The 20033-nt window shown below is 41.0% G+C and overlaps 2 protein-coding genes across 5 annotated transcripts in view; both read right to left on the bottom strand.

Moving 5' to 3' along the window:
• gli1 (GLI family zinc finger 1) overlaps positions 1-8000 on the bottom strand; it is a 31609-nt gene extending 23609 nt beyond the window's left edge. For all 4 annotated transcript variants that reach the window (XM_037251817.1, XM_037251819.1, XM_037251820.1 and 1 more), the window contains exon 1: positions 7668-8000. The gene's annotated coding sequence lies outside the window, so the exon portion shown is untranslated. The remainder of the gene's footprint in view (positions 1-7667) is intronic.
• A 5822-nt stretch (positions 8001-13822) lies between these two features.
• Positions 13823-17107, bottom strand: LOC119123249 (inhibin beta B chain). Its single transcript, XM_037252182.1, has 2 exons — positions 16436-17107; positions 13823-15937 (listed from the first exon to the last, which is right to left on the bottom strand). The coding sequence occupies exons 1-2, from the start codon at positions 16782-16784 to the stop codon at positions 15171-15173; spliced, it is 1116 nt and encodes a 371-aa protein (XP_037108077.1). The 5' UTR covers positions 16785-17107; the 3' UTR covers positions 13823-15170.
• Positions 17108-20033: the final 2926 nt, after the last annotated feature.

Here is a 20033-nt window from a genome sequence, read left to right as displayed (position 1 = left end):
AAAGAGGAGGAGCTGAAACAACAACAGCTGTGACAGCCGCATTGTCATTCCAACATTTGGTTCACGCCGAGTGCAGGGGAAGGTCGCGACACGGCATGGAACCAACCGCTGGATCGCTACTGCACATCCTTGCCACGTAATATCCAAGCTGAGGAAGTTGTGTTACGATTATGCTCGTACGTTGGATTTTGTGAGACATATTTCAGTGTACTGTAAATCCCAATTTTTTTTTATTTTTTATTTAACATTACAAGGTACAAAGAGGTTTTGTCTTATGAAGTTAGTAGGTTGGATGACACATACTACATGCAGGAGGGGGACACCTGTGAAAGAAAATTCCTATCTTGAGGGACCTGGAAAAGGTACACTCTCTTATGAGGTCCCTTCTGGGTTTGGTTCACCCTACCCCCACCACCACCAACACCACCGCTAACCCCTACATTCCACAAGCACACTAGTTCTCCTCAGCGGCGGCGGTGTGAAACCCACCGCGGCCGTCACACCTGTGTCCATCCAGTCACAACACGTACGCCGTATTCCTGCAGAAAGTTCCCGCGGGAAAGCTTTGTGTGCGGCCAACTACAACGCCACAAAGACCGGTTCAAAACAGCCTAAATACATTTGGGGTTTATGGTGGCAGGTTTGAATGTGATTGGTTAATTCTGATCTGAATCTCCATTTGTAAGAGGGTGTGCACACTTTTGCAACCACAACTCCCCAAGATGGAGACTAATAAGCCCAATCCTCCACAGCTATGTACCAGAGTGGGGTGTAGATATATTTGATGTGCATGCTCTTTTTTTTTTTTAAAGCCACAGGAGGCCATGTTTTATGTTTAAGCACATGTCATGAAATGAAGAAGACTTCTTTACTGGCATGTTTGGCAAACAGGAAATGAGGGCCCTCCTCGGTGTAATTAATAGGCCCAATTATGTAATCGGGGAGTGGTCTGCAGTTTTCTGCAAACAGGACCAGATGTCCCCTCCAATGCCTCCCCCCACTTTCCACTCCAAAGGGACACCCTCATTCGTTTTGCCGTGATCACTTACAGTGGGGTCAGCGCCAGTGCTTGGCCCACTTTGGCCTTTTTATTCCTTCTCTTGTAAATACAGGCCGCGTGCTTTACAAGCCTCTCAATAACCGTAATACCTTCAGAGTCAATTAGCAGCCAGACGCACAAGATGGCGGACTGCGAGGAGGAGGAAATAGTGTTTTTTTGTTGTTGTTTTTTCGCTTGTTAGCCCTTGACATTGAAATCTGCCATATTTGTTACTTGTGATCAAAAAATGTTCACTAATACATTAGCTTTCCAATGTTCCTTGTGTTATGAAGTTGATTCTATCTCCCATTGTTGTCGCTATTTGTCATCTTCTTGTCATCAAGTCTAGATGAGGGTTCAAAATAAACAAAAGGGAGAGGAGCCACAAAGATGTACTATCTGATCTAAGTTCTGATCTTTTCTCATTTTTTTCCCAGTACAAATCAGGCAGCCAAACGCTAACTGTGAAAGATATAACGAGGGAGGAAAGGGAGCGATAGTGTAAAACAACAGCGGAAAAACATGTTTGGTCAACAAGCGTCAGAAAGCCAAGCCAAATGTGCGGCGGTCAGGCGGGGCTGGCCCGGGCCAGGAACGCTTGACTTGGAAATGTGTTCCAGCGGGGGAAAAAAAGCAGCCGAGCTCCCCGAGCAGCCGGGCCAGCAGTCGGCAACTTTCCCCCTGCTTTTTGGCTCCGGCGTCAAGCTTCCCTCCCTCCTTTGCTCCCTCCCTGCAGCCCACCCAAGAAGCAGCAGCAACAGCAGCCCATGGGCGTACACTGGAGCGGCTGCACATTTAAAACAACATGTATCTCACTCTCACTGTCAAATGCTTCTTCCCTTTCCAAAACATACCACGCTTAATACAAATGGAAAGTTTTGTCTCATACAGAGCCAATGATAGCATTTCTTTACACTTGAAAAAAATGTTTTTTGTGTCGACATCTGGTTGGGACTCATTTGGGCAACTTCCTGTTCAATTTGACACGTTCCCTGAAATTTTCTTGAAAATAATATGTTGTATGTGCCCCCACGAGTCTAAACATGGCATTCTGATGGATATTGCATTTGTGGAAGATGAGTTAAGCAGCAAAATGTACAAGTTTTTGTTCATCTCAGAGGGCGGCCATTTTGCTAGTTCCTGTCAACTGAAAATGACATCACAACCAATCAGGCTCCGCTTCAGAAAACTGCTGAGCTGTGATTGGTTGTGAACTGAGAGTGGCAACTGTGATGTCATTTTCAGTCCACTGCAAGTGACAAAATGGCCACCCATCTGTGATGGATAAAAACAGGTGGATTTTGCCTGTTTAATTTCAATTCCACAAACAAAACACAAATCGAAATATTGTGTTTCGACTAGTTGGGCTGCACAGGACATATTATTATTATTATTACAAACAAAATGTGGGGTTTGACTTCCCCTTGAAGACTTATATACTACGTCTTGTTATAATAGACGTCCACCCATTTTCAGTTTAGGACGTTGACATCTCATTCAAGTGGTTCCCCTTCCATTGAGATTTCCCCAAATTGGATGTAATCTTGCAAAAAAATAATTCAAGTCCTTTCCAGAATCCTATATTAATTCAAGTCAAAAGAAATCATGGCCATCAACCTTAACCTCAAAGAGCGTCTTAAATTGTTGGCACATCATCAAGGTGTCGAGTTTTCCCTGGAATCATCCCGGCGCATCCGTGACATTCCTCGAGGAGCCTTGAGGCAGGCGAAAGTCTGCAGAATGGGCGTCGGTGCGAACGCGTTGTGCTCATAAATCTGAGGACGCTTGACCTGTGGCTCGGTGACGTGTGCGTGTATCAGTGATGGCGGTCATAAATCATGCGTGCCAAGATTTCCTGTTATGGCATTGGATCTACTCGATGTGGCGTCAGGCAGGCACACCACTTATTAGATGAATTAAAAAGAGGACATTAAGTCAAAATGATGAGGCAGTCAGATTTAAGTAGAAAAGGGTGGGGAGAAAATATGTAAAAAAAAATATTTTTTCAAACATGTTTACAGTAAAAAATATAATTACAAATAAATTGAACTTTCTAAAAAATCAAATTATTGCAATGTTGCCTATTTCCATGCAAAAAGTAAGCGATGAATATAAGGAAAAACATTGACAAAATTGTATAAATATTTTTAAAACTCCATCTTTTTCAATTGAACAAAAATGTATCCGCACAGATAAAATAACCTTTTTTTATTAAAACAATTTTGGTAAAGGCAAAGTATTTCGATGCAAAGATGTAGAGGGGCAGATATGTAAAGATTTAAGTTTATAGGTTTAATGTCAAACCAAACAAATACAAGATTTTTATATTAAATTACATTCAAATGAATCACAACCATATCCTAGCCTTTCTTTCTGCTAGCTTAATGCTAAGACTAAATAACATCTATGTGGAAAAATAACCCGTTAAATAATGGATTGAACACAAACGCTGCAGCAACACATGCACACAAACAATATAGTCGTACTCAGTCATATATTCTTTGTCCTTTGCAAAAAAAAAACGACTACTAGAAGGCTGGAATGGATTCATGTATTTCGATTCATTTCAAAAGGAAAAGATTGTCATATAATAGTGACAGCAGCAGACGTCCTCATGCACATCCCAAATGTCTGCGTCACGGAGTGCTAACGTGATACCACGTGTACATTAAAAGAGGAACACAGCATGTCGAGGAACGCTGCCAAGTCAATATAGTTATCTCCTCTCAGATAACACGCTTGTTGGCCGGCAATGTCCGTGGCGAGACACGCGCGATGTGAGCGAGCCTCCGTTAGTCTACCTGCGCCAGCATTTTGTAAATTTCTTAATGGTCTTATTTCAAACCACAAATACAAAATGATTTGAAATATGGTGACTGTGTGGCTAAAAATTTGCTACAGTATATCCATCACTTTTTTTTGTTTAGACTGCTTAATTTTTGGGGTGTGCAATATAAATTCTTGTAAAGCACATTGCTGTGATTCAATGCAGACTGATATCCAATCCTGTGGAAAGGAAGAAATAAACGCTCCTAACGCATGTTTCGCTGCCAAATCCAAACAACTCTGAGGAACGTGCCACCTGGAGTCTGCTTTAAAATATATGGACTTGATGCACTGTATAATATCAACCCCAGACACACACCAGCAGTTATCATGCACGCCCACACACATTCAAACTGTGCTTGAGGCGAATGCTTGAATAATAGCAGCACATGTACTGGAATAAGATACAATCAACATCTAGCTTTGCCTCATGTCAGTCTGTATTTCCAAGTTTCCCAGGTTTTCTACGTACATCCAAATTCCTAATGCAACATTATACATGAAGAGGGCTACTACGGGGAGAGTAGAATAGAGCAATTTTTAATAAGATCTGAAAAGTGTGTTTTTCTGCATATGAAACTAGTTATTTCTCCAAAAAGTGTGTTTTTATGCATATGAAACTAGTTATTTCTCCAAAAAGTATCTTTTGTAAATATTTTGGGACGTCTAGAGCAGATTAACGAAATTTACATTGTTTCCTATCGTAGACTTTATTTTAGTATGCATTTGAGTCATCACGAAAACCAGAGTTCCACGAGATAATGTATTTAAAAACTTTGAATTTACGCCACAGGATCTGCAGGAATGTAACATTGTGTACACCTCTGTTGAAAACTAACTTCTCCGTTCCAATGACGGTGAGCTGATGGGAATAAAGGCAAGCTTGTGGAACATCCCGAGCATCGTCGTTATCGCCTCCTCGCTTCTGTCCGGGCATACTTCTTGGAACAGACAGACAGACAGACAGCTGCTATTAAAGCCTGATTGTTTCAGGTTCACAGGGTGTGAAAGGGCCTGATTGAGGGGCTGTGATCCCAGTGAGGGTGGTCTCACTCTCTCTCCCTCCCCCTCCTTAGTCTCTCACTCCCTCTCTGGAAGGTTGAACGAAGAAGCATGTTAGAGGGGGGGGTGCACGATTGCTGGCGTCACGTGATACATGTTTTGGCCCAGAATGGAATCTGGAGGAAAAACACACAGTTGCTGTCTGCCTCCCGTGTCACGTGATCCATACACCTTGGGTGATAACTTCCTCTACCTTACACGCGCACGTGAACCCTCTGTATGCTGATAAGCAACTTATCTTGGTGTCTGATAAAAGCCGAGTGGAGGCATCTTTCTCCTAATGGGAAGACGACTCCTACCCGTGTGTGCTCTATTTGTTTAGGACAAGTTCCCATTAAAGAGCCCGTTGGCCTTAAAGCGCTTGATAAAGAGGGGGGGGGGGGGGGGGCACGAGGAAGACCCCCCCTCCCGCTGAGCTTTTCACATGTGGTCAAAGGACAAGTGCACCCTTCATACTGTCCCTTAAACTTCCCCGCGTCAACCTTGAAGGAGGAGGACAAAAAAGTCAACTTATATATAATGTTACATTAGACGTCAATGAAAACAATGCTGGTGATTATTGTTAACAAATTCACTTCGTCATAAGTGATACTGCTAGTCTTGCTATTTCAGTTCCACCTTACTTTGTAGATAGAATTTATTGATACATATATATTAGGGGTGGAACTGTTTTTGAAAATCATCCGAACCAATCAGTTTGACAGTTTCAGTTCAGTTTGTCTGTGTTCCGTTGGGTCCGTTTACAAAAACTCTTTCTTTGTTTTTTCTTCATGAGCGCTAAGCCAAGATGGCAGCGCGCATGGTTACGCCGACACATCATGATTCACACTTGAGTTTCAGGCAACCAATGAAATGTGTCCCAGCAGCAGCCAATCATATTACAGCGGGGGCATGTACAATTATAATCAGGTGGATACTAATAATCACATAATAATCACTCATCTATCCATATTGCATATGAATTATGAGACATCTATGTGCATCATATAAGACTACAATTTCAGCTTTTATTCAGGAGAGTAATCATTTGATCAGTGTTCTCCGACCTGTGGCGTCGAGGCACTCATTTGACCTCACAGTGAAGCACCAAACATAAATATTACTTCTTGTGTCAGTTTAGTCACGAATGTACTTAATGTAAAATCTGTTAGTTCAATGGTAATTGATAACATCAATTTCATTTTTCACATAACTATACAAGCATAGGCTCAGTTGTGGCTGCTTTGTGCAATATGGTTGGAATGACAAACACAGCAAAAGAATGGAATGCATCCCAACTGGCTCTTAATGTGCGCCCACCGTGTCATTGACGTTATGGGTGAGCTTATTGTTGTGACATTTTATTGTGATGGTGGTTAACTTGCTTTTATACTTTTATGACTGTTTCAAATATTTTACGTTGGCCTTGGACGGCTCTTAAATTGCACCAAATGTCAAACTTCAAACCTCCATCATGAATATTACCGTATGTCTTTATTGTACACGTTAAGGTCGAGTATTGAAATTTATTGTTTTGACATTTTAGCAAAAATTGTGGTTAGATTGATTTTGCACAAAAGCGATGAAATAGTTTTTATTTGGCTTCTTGGGGAGTCCAAATTCAAATGACACTTTGTATTTCCAAAGGGTCAGGCATATTACACAACTGTCACTCCAATGCTAACTTAACTTATTTTTGCACATTTAAATTTTTTTTTGTTTTTTATTTGGCTATGGGGGAAATCTAACATTGCACAAAACATATAAAGCCACAATTAGTCATATTACATCAGTGACTCAAATTAAGAGAGTGCGTTTAGACATTGTGTCATAATCATCGGTTCAATTTTTTTAATGTTGCGTGGCTGTGACGAATATGAAAAAAGCATCTTCATAAATTAAATTAAATCTGAGTGCATTGCTGTTTTGACATAAACAGCCATTAACTTCTTCTCACACTTGTATGGCTGTCATGATGTTAAAAGTTTTGTTCTTTCACTTTTGAGGGACTCGAAAGTTGTCGAAAACACAAAACCTCAAAGATTTTCTCTTTTTAGCATAAAGACCAGATGTCAGCAGAGAAATTGTTAACAATGTAAGACGTTAGAAATTGGTACAATATGTGTGCACTGCGCATAAAACTTTCTATCACAGTTACAATCTGTTCCAGGGGATTGACAGATGTTTTTTTTTTTTTTTGTTTTTTTTTGCATTTGAAGAACAATTCAAGAGCGCTTAAATTGCAACTCAAAAAAGCTATTAAGATGGCGAGGTTTCCAATTATTTATTATGGGGCACCAAAACGGACTACGCTGTGGAAATGTGCACCTCGAATGCGTTTCCTTTTTATTTGAACGCAAACCAATTGAGTTATCCAGCCCACACGTTTGGGCGTGTGTGTTTAGCACTTTTGTGGTAAATAAATTAGTGTTCTATTGAGTCCGTTGTTGACGCTCTTGGACAGGCGAAGAGTGTCCTAATCTGTTCACAGATTAGATTAAAAACCCTCAGGCCTCAACCGAGAAGTTGTGCACATCTTCTGGCAGGCAGGAGTGGTGTTTTAAAAAAAAAAAAAAAAAAAAAGGGGGGGGGGCACATTTGGGAATGATATTGGCACCTCAAGTATTTCAGGTTACAAGAAACAGCTGTTGGACACACACAGACAGACAAACACACACTGATGTACCCCCACCCCAAAAAGTGCAGCACTCCATCACATGAAGAAATGATGCAAAAAAAAAAAAAAAGTCGCACCACTTACCTCAGCCGGCATCAAACTTTTCAAAATCCTTGGAAGAGCTTCCCAAGTTCCACTTTTCCTATCGTGTTCTCGGATGCGAGAAATCCGGATTGTTTCTCCCACGCACGCACGCACGCACGCAGGCGCGCGCGATGTATCCTCTTGTATCCTCTTTGTTCAAACTTTCGCTCTTCTTCTTTCGTGCGTTCGTTCTTTCTTTTTTTTAGGCCAGCGTTGTCGTTCGGCTTCCCAAGTGGAAGCAACAACGTTGGCGGCCCATGTTCGGCAGCAACAAGGGAGTCCCGCAAGTTGCCTCGCTCGGCCCCTCCAAACGAGTAATGCGTAATGCACCCCCCTTCTCTCTCTCTCTCTGTCTCCCTTTCCCTCCCTCCCCTCCCACTCTCCTTCCATGCCTCCAGTCTGCGGACCACCCCGAAACAGGAAGTTCACTTTTTGTTTTTGTTGGCGCAAAAAGAAAAAAAAAAAAAAAAGAAAAAGACATACAAGACGATGCTGCTTCTCTGCGTTTCTCTTCCAAGAGTTCGAATGTGCGCTTGTAAAATATTTAAAAACAAAACACACACACAACTTCCAAATAAGTTTGACGACTGAGAAAAAAAAAAAAGAAATGCATGTCAATAAATCAACTCCAGCACGTCGTCATTTGCTGTCATAAGTCATTTTGAATATGTGAGTGTGTTATGTGTGTTTTCTAAACTAAATTCAGCGTGTGTGGCTGACTGCATATGTGGATGGATGCTGCACACGTTGCTTTGAATTAACCGCAAAATCCGGACTGGATTTCGTGCGCGCGCGCGTGTCACAATATTAGATACAGTGCACATGTTCACAGTCAAATTAGAACCAATTGGATCTGAATCAGCAATTCTGATTTTGGACAGTGTCAGACGGGATTGTTTTAGGTCATTTTGTGCTTACAGCGGTGCCTTGATTTAGGAGTTTAATTCGTTCCGTGACCACATTTGTAACTCAAATTAATTCCACCTCAAGCGAACTGTCTCCATTAAAATGAATAGTCAAGGCATTCTTTTCAAAATGTGGAACTTTAAACTGCGCTGCGAACTGTTGTTGTTGGAAAAGCTTGGAAATGTAACCTCATATCGCCAATCAAATTAAAAAAAGGCAATGACAGTGCCCTATTGTATACACTCATGTAACTATTTGTTTCTTTTGGCTTTGATTTCCTCCCTCACTCTCACTCTCTCTCTCTGCTGCGTGGCCCTTGGATATCATTTCAATTCCTCAATAACTGGATCCCATGCTTCGCTCATAAAAAGTGTTTTTCATTATTTGCTGGCCGAAGCTTGTCACACAGCCTCCGAAATGTTTTGTAGCTCCCCAGTGGTGGTTGGAAGCCACATATGATGATTGTCTATCTTTCCACTCATTTGTCCTTTCAAAATGGAATCACTTGTAAATTGCGTGTATCTTTGTCACATTTCTGATTTTTTTTTTTTTTATAGATTTTTTATAAAAACACAAGCTGGAGAGGTTTTTGGTTTAACTTCTTAGATCATTTCATAGTATTGACAATATTATAGCCCCTATAACACATAAGAAAAGAAGATATTAGCCTAATAGGTGGCTACAAAAAAAAAAGAGAGTGGTTGAACAGTTGGTGACCTGGATGAAGGCAAAAGTCCAGCAGTAACATTTTGTCAATGAGAGTCTCGGGGCTTTAAGTCCCCCTTATAGCCTCCAAAGCCGAGAGTTCTTGGCCCCTAAATTGGCCCGCAGATGTCGGAGCCATATGCCGGTGCGTAAAATCCCGCACCCATTTGTCAATGGAGGGGATTAAAGGTGAGTGGGCAAATCCAGATACTAGACCCGTCCAAAGATAGTAGCTGCGTTTTGCTATTTCATTTGTGGCTCCATTCATCATATAGGTCAATTTAACCCTTTAAGTAAAAGGAAGGTTGTTTCAGCAGGCTGCAAGATGTTCAAGGGTGAAGATGCTGATCTCATCCATTCTAAGAGGTGGGAGGAAGCATCTGTTGCTAAATCGCACGACACCTGCACAGTATTCCCACATGCAGCAAAATCCAGCAGAATCTTTTAGGGAGATTTGTTTTTCCATTGCAGATGGTCACTAGCTCACGTTTTCTTCATCCCCATTGGCTCAGGTCCTGCAGTGACAGTGGCTCATATATAAGGTTGCACTCTCGCTCTTTGTCTTTTGCTCACATGCAGCTCGAGAAGACTTGCAACTGCAGGTAAGAGTTGGACACACAGCGATTACATTGAAATCCATGCAAATGCTTTAGAGGTGCATGCATTTGTTTGTCCGACAGACATTGTTTTACCAATGGTTGCGCTGGATCATTTTAGTCAGAAATTGCGCTGATTTCCAAGTTTATCTGCTGTTACTGGCCACAACATTAGGCACACCTGCACAATCTGATTAAATTGGACTTTTATTGTATTGAATACTAAGGCACTTTCTTCCTGTTTAAAATGTCTAATAATAATATTAATAATAATGTGTAATTATACTTGTAGTATAATTGTATGCTAATAATTTATTTCCAAGAGTTTGATTTATATTGATTTACTAAATAAAGAAATTAATTAACTAATTAAAAATAAATTAATAAATGAGTCTTATTTTAGTGTTGGATTTTCCATATTGTATATTCATCAAATACTCTTACTTAAATAAGATGCAACATATTTTTTAATTGTTAAAGGAAAAAGGATCCTGTCTTTTACTCCATACTCTGTATCATCTGTTTATGGCGAGTGCAGGAGCTTGCGGCACGTCACTTCAACTTATCAACATTTTTCTAAGAATTAAATACAATGTCATGTAAGACTCATTGATTTTTAACTTTTTTCATTTTTTTCCAATTATGTAGGCTATTGTCTGTCTGTCTGTCTGTCTGTCTGTCTGTCTGTCTGTCTGTCTGTCTGTCTGAGCAGAAAGAAAGAGGGGTTGGGGGTTATGGGAGGAATGATGTAATCTTTCGGTGATGCAGCAACTGCAAATACTTGAAATAGGTGTGTGTTTGAGGTACTGCCACTAGAGGGCAGCATTGCGCAATAACAGAAATAGAACCAACGCAAACGTCATACATTTCCAGTACTGTACAATTTACATACAAAAGTTTCATGTAGGTAGGACATATGATAATAAATTTTATAGTTGAGAAGATAAATAATAAAACAGAAGTTACAAACAAAAATGATCTATATTTGCACATATTAGTTCCCTTTATTTTTGCTATTTGACTGGACTCAAAGTGCCTTTAATGACAGTGTGTACATCATAAGACGAAATAGAGTCCACCTAGTCATTGTTTTATGAAACCATTTTGCATTAAGATCAGGTAGAATAAATGATCTATGGTTAAACAAGCTGCTACTGTCCATCCATTTAGCCACTTGCTGAGGATTTGTGTGCCATCTTCTAATTGATGTAACACTTGGCACAGTGTCAATGAGTGATAAAGCGAGTGTTAAAAAGTGAGGTCGGCTGGTGTGGAATAACCTAATTAAGTGTTAGGTGTTTAGTCTTGGACAGAATTAGGTCCTCCGCAGGAACAGGAACTTCTGCCATAATGCCTGAGGGCAAGGGTGGAACAGCACGAACTGTGACATTAATTCCCTCACCTTGTGCTCTCTGGGGATGCTGGATTATTTTACATTCACGCTCTCCATTAACTAGTTTATGACATTTAATGGTCTATGCACAATTGATATATTTATTTTGTAGCCAATGCTCAGTTTATACCTGATTTTGGATTATACATAAAATATTGTAACATACTTTTTTTTTACTCTGGGATCTTATTTGGGCCATATATAGCTGCGATATTATAGTGTACTATTTATTTACACCAGGGGTCACAACTATATTTTCCAGAGGGCCAGAAGTTTACCTTCAAATAAAAATCAAATTTTGCCATAACATTATTATTTGATGTTTATTGTTCATATATGTTTTTGTTATTTTAGTACAAAACTAGAGTCATTTTTGGCCTTTATTAGTCACGCTGTTCTTTAAACAGATATTTTTATCTTTGATCCTCATAATAATGGAATCCAGTCACATATATTATCTATATTTTGGAATTTTCCAGCCCCCTTTTGATTTTCTTCTTTAGAGTTAATGGAACAACAGAGCTGTCTTTGTTCAGTTGACTAATTGGGATCAATCATGGATGATTACAGTTAAGCAAGCAGGCGTTGTTTTAATTGTCTTACACTTTGTAGTAATTATGACCCAGATTACCGAATTATACATTACCGGTGTAGCCTATTTGTCAACACTACTTGCCCTTTTATCTACATTACATGAGCACAGCAGCCATTACATCAGCATTTGCTTTTAGATAAAAGCAGCTGTGGAAAGAAAACAAAAAACAAAAGTTTGTTTTAATCCAAGCTAAATAGAGTTCAATAAAGTTAAATATAGTGAAATCAAACATCCTCACGGGGATTGGTGTACTTTTGGGAGATTCACAAACTCCTTACAGGGGAAACATTTTCTCTGACCCCAGAGAACTCCTGACCTATGACATGAAGGCAGAAAGAAAGCCATCGGAGTTCATAGAGAAGTCTACTGTTGTTGTTGTTAAAGCAGGCGTGATGTAACGTAGAGATATAATGGTAACTGGGTCTGTCCTAATAGGATTACCCTGTGGATTTAAAAGTTATTCGAAGGGCTTCCTCCATCGTTGACGTTTGTTGTCATCGCAAATCGCTGTATGGTACAGTCCTCGTTTGATTGGACAGTCAACCAGTTTCTCTTCACAAATTCACCTTTTCGCGTTATATCTACAGATTTTGTGCTTTTTAAACCCTGGCTAAAGGGAAGGTAGTAATTAACATCAAAAAAATATCTTGAATTGGTGCAATTTGACTGTTCTGGTTTTGAAATCTTCATAACATCGTATCTTGCCCAATATTGTCGATTGAAACCAAAATGGCCGACTTCCTGTTCAATTCAATTCATCCTGATACATACAATAGACATGCGATTTTGTCTATGGGTAGAAACGTCACAAGAAAATCTTTACCAGAATGAAAATGTCTACAAAATATGTGAAGTCTATGAGTATGAAATTCTTTTCTCTGTTGCAGAATTTCTCAGGCACTCAATGATTTCTCTTTTGTTGACAGTTTAACCTTGACCTAATTCAATTAGCTTGCATTATGTTAGTGCGGTTCAACATTGACTGGTCAAGGGTGCATGGGAAAGTATCCTCCCAAGTTACCCTGCTGTGACGCTACAAGAGGACGAGGCCAGTCACACCTTATTAAGCCTCCATAAAGAAGATTTTGTGGGATTGCGTGGAGTGAAGGATTAGGGTTTTAGTTGCCAACACTAGGTCAGTGTGTCAGTATATCAGTGAGTCAGTAGGCTTTCAGTTTTTCCAAGAGTGGGTCAGTTATCTGCTTTCCATTGGTGGCATCAATGCCGGTGACAAGGACTACTACACTGACGTATATAAATATTTTACGAAACGAGTAGGTAATAGAGTCCAGAAAAATTGTAAAAAGTTGACCTTTTCAGACAGAAAAAAAAGATGATGGAAAAACAAGGTGGGTTAGAGAGGTAATGCTAAACCCTTAGAATAAATTCCTTCTTCTCCTCTGCTTTGCAACCCACTTTAGATATTGAGCAGTACAATGCAGGCAAACGACATGGGTAAAAAAAAAATTTGTATATTATAATTTGGCTCTTGAACTGGTGTGCAGAGACGAGACGCTGCACATGGCCTGGATGTTGTAATGTATCCTGAGTTGCATCACATGAAGAGATGATCATTTACGTACCTTCATAGCGAAATGAAAATAAGCGCATGCCAAGGGAATGTGAAACTGTTGACACACCAAACACAGACAGTGGATAAAGCCACTTCGACTGTTTGTATGAGCAAACACACCCTTTGCCTTACAGACGGTTGACATGACAAGTAGCATGCTGGCTAGCAGCGCCATGTTTGATTGCATGTCTGCTTAAAGCTTGTGGATTCAAATATATATATATACATTTTTGCGTAATTTTGTTTGTTTGTTTATTTGTTTGACTGTTTTTCTAGCTAATGTATTTTTTAAGAGCGTTAAGAATGACTTGGTCAATTCTATTATTAGGCAAATGAACCTTTGAATATAATGGAACTCTGGATGCAATATAAAAGAAAAACAGCATAGATGCATTTGTTCTTTTATTTACAAAACGATTCATACAGTACATAGAAACTGCAATGCCGTCATTAAGAACCAAAATCGGACAAGGATTCATTCAAGAAAATACAACACCATGTATAAAAAGAAATTCTCAGTTTGGTTATGGTGAACATTTTTTTGAGCACAATTGTCTCAGGGTGATAAAGTGCTTATTATGGTATGATGGCAACAAGATGCTTATAATAATATTAATAATAATAATAATCCCCAGCTCCCCCAAAAAATCTTTGCATTAAAGAGTAAAATAACAACCCAAGTGCAGCTTTGTAGGCAACAGATGTACGTATGTCCTATTAATTGTAGCTAAAGAAAAATATCAATACCATTTCAGGTTTGCAGTTTACAATGTGATGCATGTTATACTGGCCTTTTTGAGTCATTTTATAACCATACATTTGCATACTGGCATTTTGAATGCACCCCAAACACAAGGCACAGCAAGTGGAGCACCTGTGGTGCAATCGGGATGATGTCAAGTCTCCGGTGGAATGATTAACAAACAGCCTTTTGCTGGAAAGCTTCTAATTATACATCACACCAGAAAACTTTGGACTTTGGCAACAAAATGTGCCAACATAAAACACAACATGCCCATTTGATCCACCTGCCACGCAGACCTTCACATTACCTGACCACTGAGGCAATCGTGTCCCAATATTTGCCAGATCATGACCTTGAGTTCACATGCTGACTGTTTTGTCAATCTGCAAATATTGCTTGTGGCAACAATACAGTGGAAGTGCTGCGTCAAACCTTTTGGTGGGGCGCTCACTCACAATGCCCCCAAATTCACTCAGTTGTGTCTGTTACAAATTGAGCGGAAAAAATAGCTTTTGACTTTGGTTACTTTGACTTTGGTTAACTGACTAATCAACCGACAACCGATTTAATTGCTATTTTAAAATCAACAAGAAAAAAACGTTTGTTGGATTTGTTTCTGAAGTAACGTTACAATATATTGCCTGTTATTTTGCCTGTAATCCATATTTTTCATATTTCTATTGTTGTTGGAGACCCCCAAAATTATTTATTAAATATATTTTTTAATTCATCTGATTAATTAAAAAAAATATTCTGCCAAATATCGCAATCAGCAACTGTCAAAAAAAAAAATCCATATCATGGCAAAAGAATCTCTGGTGCAATTTCTGATGCATTTTGTTGCATATGTGCCTGTAATGTGTCATCTTTCAAGTTGGAAAAGAATATTATTTGAGCCAATATTTTGCCTACAAAGGCCATCTGTGCTTGACATACAATACTCTAGGACTGCAGCATAAAAAAAAAAATCCTACCCAAGGCTACAAACTCTTATGTGCATCCACAGGACTCCACGATCATGTCAGGCACGTCGGTTTTGATGATACTGTGCTGAGAGTTGAAGTACACCATGGACAGAGGCTGCCGCTCGGTGGGGACGCAACACGAAGACGCAGCCGTGTTGATGCCGTTCACCTTTAGCTGGCTCAAGACGGTGGCGTGGAAGGACGAGGCGATGCCGGGGGATCCGGCTAGATGCTGGGGGCACTGCCCCACGCAGTAGTTCATGTGGTAGCCTTCAGGCGCGATGATCCAGTCGTGCCACTGGATGTCCTTAAACTTGATGTACAATTCTTTTTTGCAGCAAACGGTGATGTCATTGCCGCACCGCAGTGAACGCTTTCTGCGCAAGTGTCTGGCGGCGTCATCACGGTGACGCACCTGGGCTACCAGGAAGGGCTGATACGAGGTGTTGGAAGAGTTTTCCAGGGAGCAAAGATTTCTCCCATCTTCATCACAGCTCACCTGCAGATGCAGTCGCTTCTGGCCGCCGTCAAGGAAGGCCTGCAGGGTGCGGCTGATGGGGAAGGTGTGCCAGTTACTCTCCTGGACCTCCAACATCTTTTCGATCACTAAGGTCCTATTTGACTCTCCGCCATCTGGGCTGAGGAAGACTTGAGCTGGCACTTGGAAGGGCGACTTGGAGGAATGGACATAGATCCAAAGGGAGGCCTGCAGCACCTGGATGCTGTGGCCATGTTCTTGCATGAACTGGAAGGTAAGGCTGACATTTGACTCGTCTCCATCTCCACTTTCAACTGTTGGTCAAACACAGTAGACACAAAGTAAAGAAATGTCAATGAAACACAAGGACCGCATATACGTATTTACATCTGATTACGCCTGATCAAGCTAAGGATATATAATAGAAACAGCGACCGTTCCATTTGTTAGGCTATGCATGATTGTCTTTCAATCCATCTATCTGTTCATATCGGACTGTACGTCCATCAGTGTTGCGGTCTTGTTGTCTTATGTCCACCCATCCATCCATACATTCACTGTTGTGAGTAGGCATGCTGTCTGGGATAGCAGCTAAAGAGTAATATATAAATATATATAAATAGTAGTGACGAGAAACTAGCTGATAAATGTTGAATGTGATGAGGCAATTTATCCTGCCCTTTCACCTAATTTCCTCCCAACCTGAACAGACAAGCAGAGCACAAAGAATCCTGATGATTCATCGTTTTTGCGCAATGACATTTACCAGAACGCCATGTAAAAGTTCTTTCATAAATTCTTTCAACACTTACTTCTATCGGCAAAGCTGACTATTTCATAGCCATGGTCTTTGAATTGCGCATTGTTGTCTAGTTCGAGGGTGCCGTCCTGCTTGACGCGCCCCGAGTGCAATTTGCGCAGCGCAGTGAGCAGCGCCGCTCGGGGTACAGTCTGAGAGATCCTCGGTCTCTCTTTCAGGTGCAGCTTGTCCAAAAGTTGCTGCTTTGCCATCTCCACCATCAGCCTCTCCTCCGCGTCCCTCCCCTGCAGGGGCCGGGGCCCGCAGGACGCGCAACCCGAGGGGCTACCGCTTACCCAGAGACCCTCCCAGAGCAACGGGGTGAAAAAGAGAAACGCGCGCAATGAGGAGACCTGAGCCATTTGACTGTCAAATCAACTTGTGCGTTAAAACGAATAACAGGAAAAAAGTCTTCTTCTGTTGTAAGTTTGAGGTCCTGCTCTGCAGCTGGAGAGTTCAGTGATGCCACGGTGTCCTGGTCTGGTGGTGAGGATATCTGCTGTGGGGTAATCCAACAAAAGTGGTGACACGTTGGAGGGACGCACCAATGAGCGCACCGGGGCACCGTGAGACGAACTTTGCTGGCAGCGCATCTGCAGACTCAGCACGTACTCACAAGCAAGCATGCAGGCAAGGCAAGGTGGAGTGATTGTCAATGACCGAGAATATACAAGTACGAGCGTGCAGGTCCTGTTTGGGAAAGGTACACAGAGCAAAAGCGAGTGGCCCCTCATACGTGGGGTGAACCGTGCGGCCGCACTTAAATGCACAGAAAACGTGCAAAGTCGGTCAAAGTTGAATTCTGGGATGCCCTTTCACCCAGTATCAACATCCAGTCAATTGGCGATATCTAATCATAAATGGCAACATTAAATACAATATACTGGCTTACATTTGTTTAAATTGTGTCTACGTTTAGCTGTTATGTCAAATCGTTCAATTGTTGAACTGTTAATTGAATGTAATTTGCTACAATAAAAAAAAAGACCTTAATTGCCTTTGGACGCTTTCTGTGTGTTTTCACGTACATTACTAACATGAATAATGTTTTAGTAAATTATAGAATCATAATACATATAGGTTTCATATGCTCACTAAAACTCGGATGGTTTTGATAAAAGTGTGGTTAAAAAGTGTAACGGTACGATAGTTTTAAATATTCGTGCCCTGTACAAGTGTTGGGTAAGATATGAGTGAAGTGCATGGCTGCCACCGTGTGGTAAATATGTGCAACTACAACCCTATTATACACAAAAAACTGCCTCAAGATTTTGGCTCGCCAAATGTGATATAAAAATACAGTAACAGAGAAGGTCTAAGTGTCTTTACAGTGATTTCCTTTCAAACATCAATAAGGTATCAAGGCTTGAGATACAAGCAAAATTTGAAACACAAGTACGCTTCATACCCCAACCACCAGATGGCGGCAGCACACTTCACAATAACCAGCCACCATCAATGGACTCTTCGTAGCACTGGTGAAGGTGTGATAACTTCAGGTAGCCAGTCTAAAGCCTCGCAATAAAACATGACAGCATCAAACTCTAAATTATACTTGCTGTCTAATGGAATGGCGTCACGTTACCGTAAATGAAATACCATAAATTGCCTTTCTGACAGCTCTCGTTTATTCAAGTCTTAACGAAGTGTATGATCAAAGCATCTGACTTAAAATGAGCCAGTTGCAGTTTCACTTTGCCTGCAGGTCCAAGTGTGCAGAGACTTGCACGGCCTTTTTTAATGCTAATCTTAAATTTGTTTATATAAACAAAATCAACCGCAACTGTAATAAAGTGCTGCACAGAAAAACGTGCATGAAATAGAATATAACACCATTACTCTCACTGTATGGTGCCGGTGCAGCCAAACTGAAGTTAAGAAACCATTAACGACAACCAATAAGAAAATAATAAAGATAAGCAACAGCCAGGATGAGAATGTTATGAACGTCGACCATTTAGGGCAGGGGTGTCCAAACTTTTTGCAAGGAGGGCCAGATTTAATAAAGTGAAGGGGCCCGGGGGCCAATAGTTTTTTCAGACATTTTTTAACTACAAAACTTTCATGCAAATACACACTGTTATAAAACAAATTTCATTGTCTCAATTGTCTTTATTTTTCAAATGACAAAATAACCAAATATAAGCCATTAAGGCAGATGTGAACAACTCTAAAAACACAAATTCTGCCTTTCATTCATATCTGAAGAGTCAGATAACATTGAACAAACTGTTTGAAATACCTTACATTTACATGAGTTTAAAATTATTTTTGCCTCATGAACATTTTAACAGGAGTTATATCCATCCATCCATTTTCCGAACCGCTTAGTCCCCACGGGGGTCGCGGGAGTGCTGGAGCCAACCCAGCCGTCAACGGGCAGTAGGCGGGGGACACCCTGAACCGGTTGCCAGCCGATCGCAGGGCACACAGAGACAAACAACCATTTGCACTCGCACTCACACCTAGGGACAATTTGGAGTCTTCAATCGGCCCACCAAGCATGTTTTTGGGATGTGGGAGGAAACCGGAGTGCCCGGAGAAAACCCACGCAGGCCCGGGGAGAACATGCAAACTCCACACAGGGAGGGCCGGAGGTAGAATCGAACCCGCACCCTCCTAACTGTGAGGCGGACGTGCTACCCAGAGCGCCACCGAGCCGCCTACAGGAGTTATAAGTCATGCAAATTTGTCTGTTATTATTAAAACTTAAAACAAGTGAGTTTTGCTCTTGTCATTTACAATATCTTTCAGAAAGTAAAAGTTTGTGTCATGTCTACAGGTTTATAACATCAACAGTATTAACTTTGTAATATTTAATATTAAGTAATATTTAATTTTTATTTAATTTTGACTCAGCCCCGCGTGAAGAATCGCTGTTGTGATGCCATTTCAGCTTGGAGCTGCTTCACTTTATCAGCGCGGGTTACTCCCTGTTAGCTTGTTGTATGTGTCAGCATGTTTAGTCTACTAGTGTCTCTTTAGGTTGAAATCCTTAAACAAGGCAACCGTCTCTTTAGAAATTAGACAAACACAATTGCCTTGATTTTCAGCGAAGAAGTATTGTAATTCCCATTTCTCTTGAAAGCGACGGCCCTCAATGTCAACTGTCCTCGTTTTCTTTGCAGTCGCCATGGCAGAAATGAGCGGCGAGGGGTGGTGCTGCCACCCTTTGGTAATAGGAGGAATTACAGGTTCAAGTTTTTCTTTTTATATATATTCAGTTAGACAGTGCAGGCGGTCCATAAATAATACATTATAAGACCGAAGCTGCGGGCCGTATGAAATCTGATCGGGGGCCGGATTTGGCCCGCGGGCCGGACTTTGGACATGACTGATTTAGGGAGTGGGCTCTCTGCTAGGGCGGGCTGGTACTGCACACATCTCTCTTATTTCCATGTGGAGCACTTGTTTTGACCGTAACTTTTGAAACCAGTAGCCTGATCTAGACACTCTGGACTCAGAACCAAAGTCATTACTTCAATGTTCAGAGCCCCTGAACACGGTGAATGTACTTCCGTGGCTGTACGACTTTCTGTTCACTGAATGGACGCTTCGATCACTTCCGGAGTCAAACGTTTAGCTCCACCCATATTTAGTCCAACCCCGAT

This window comes from Syngnathus acus, chromosome 5 (assembly GCF_901709675.1).
Source record: "Syngnathus acus chromosome 5, fSynAcu1.2, whole genome shotgun sequence".
Taxonomy (NCBI): domain Eukaryota; kingdom Metazoa; phylum Chordata; class Actinopteri; order Syngnathiformes; family Syngnathidae; genus Syngnathus; species Syngnathus acus.
The sequence above is the reverse complement of the archived record's forward strand: the minus strand, read 5'-3'. Positions and strand labels throughout refer to the sequence as shown.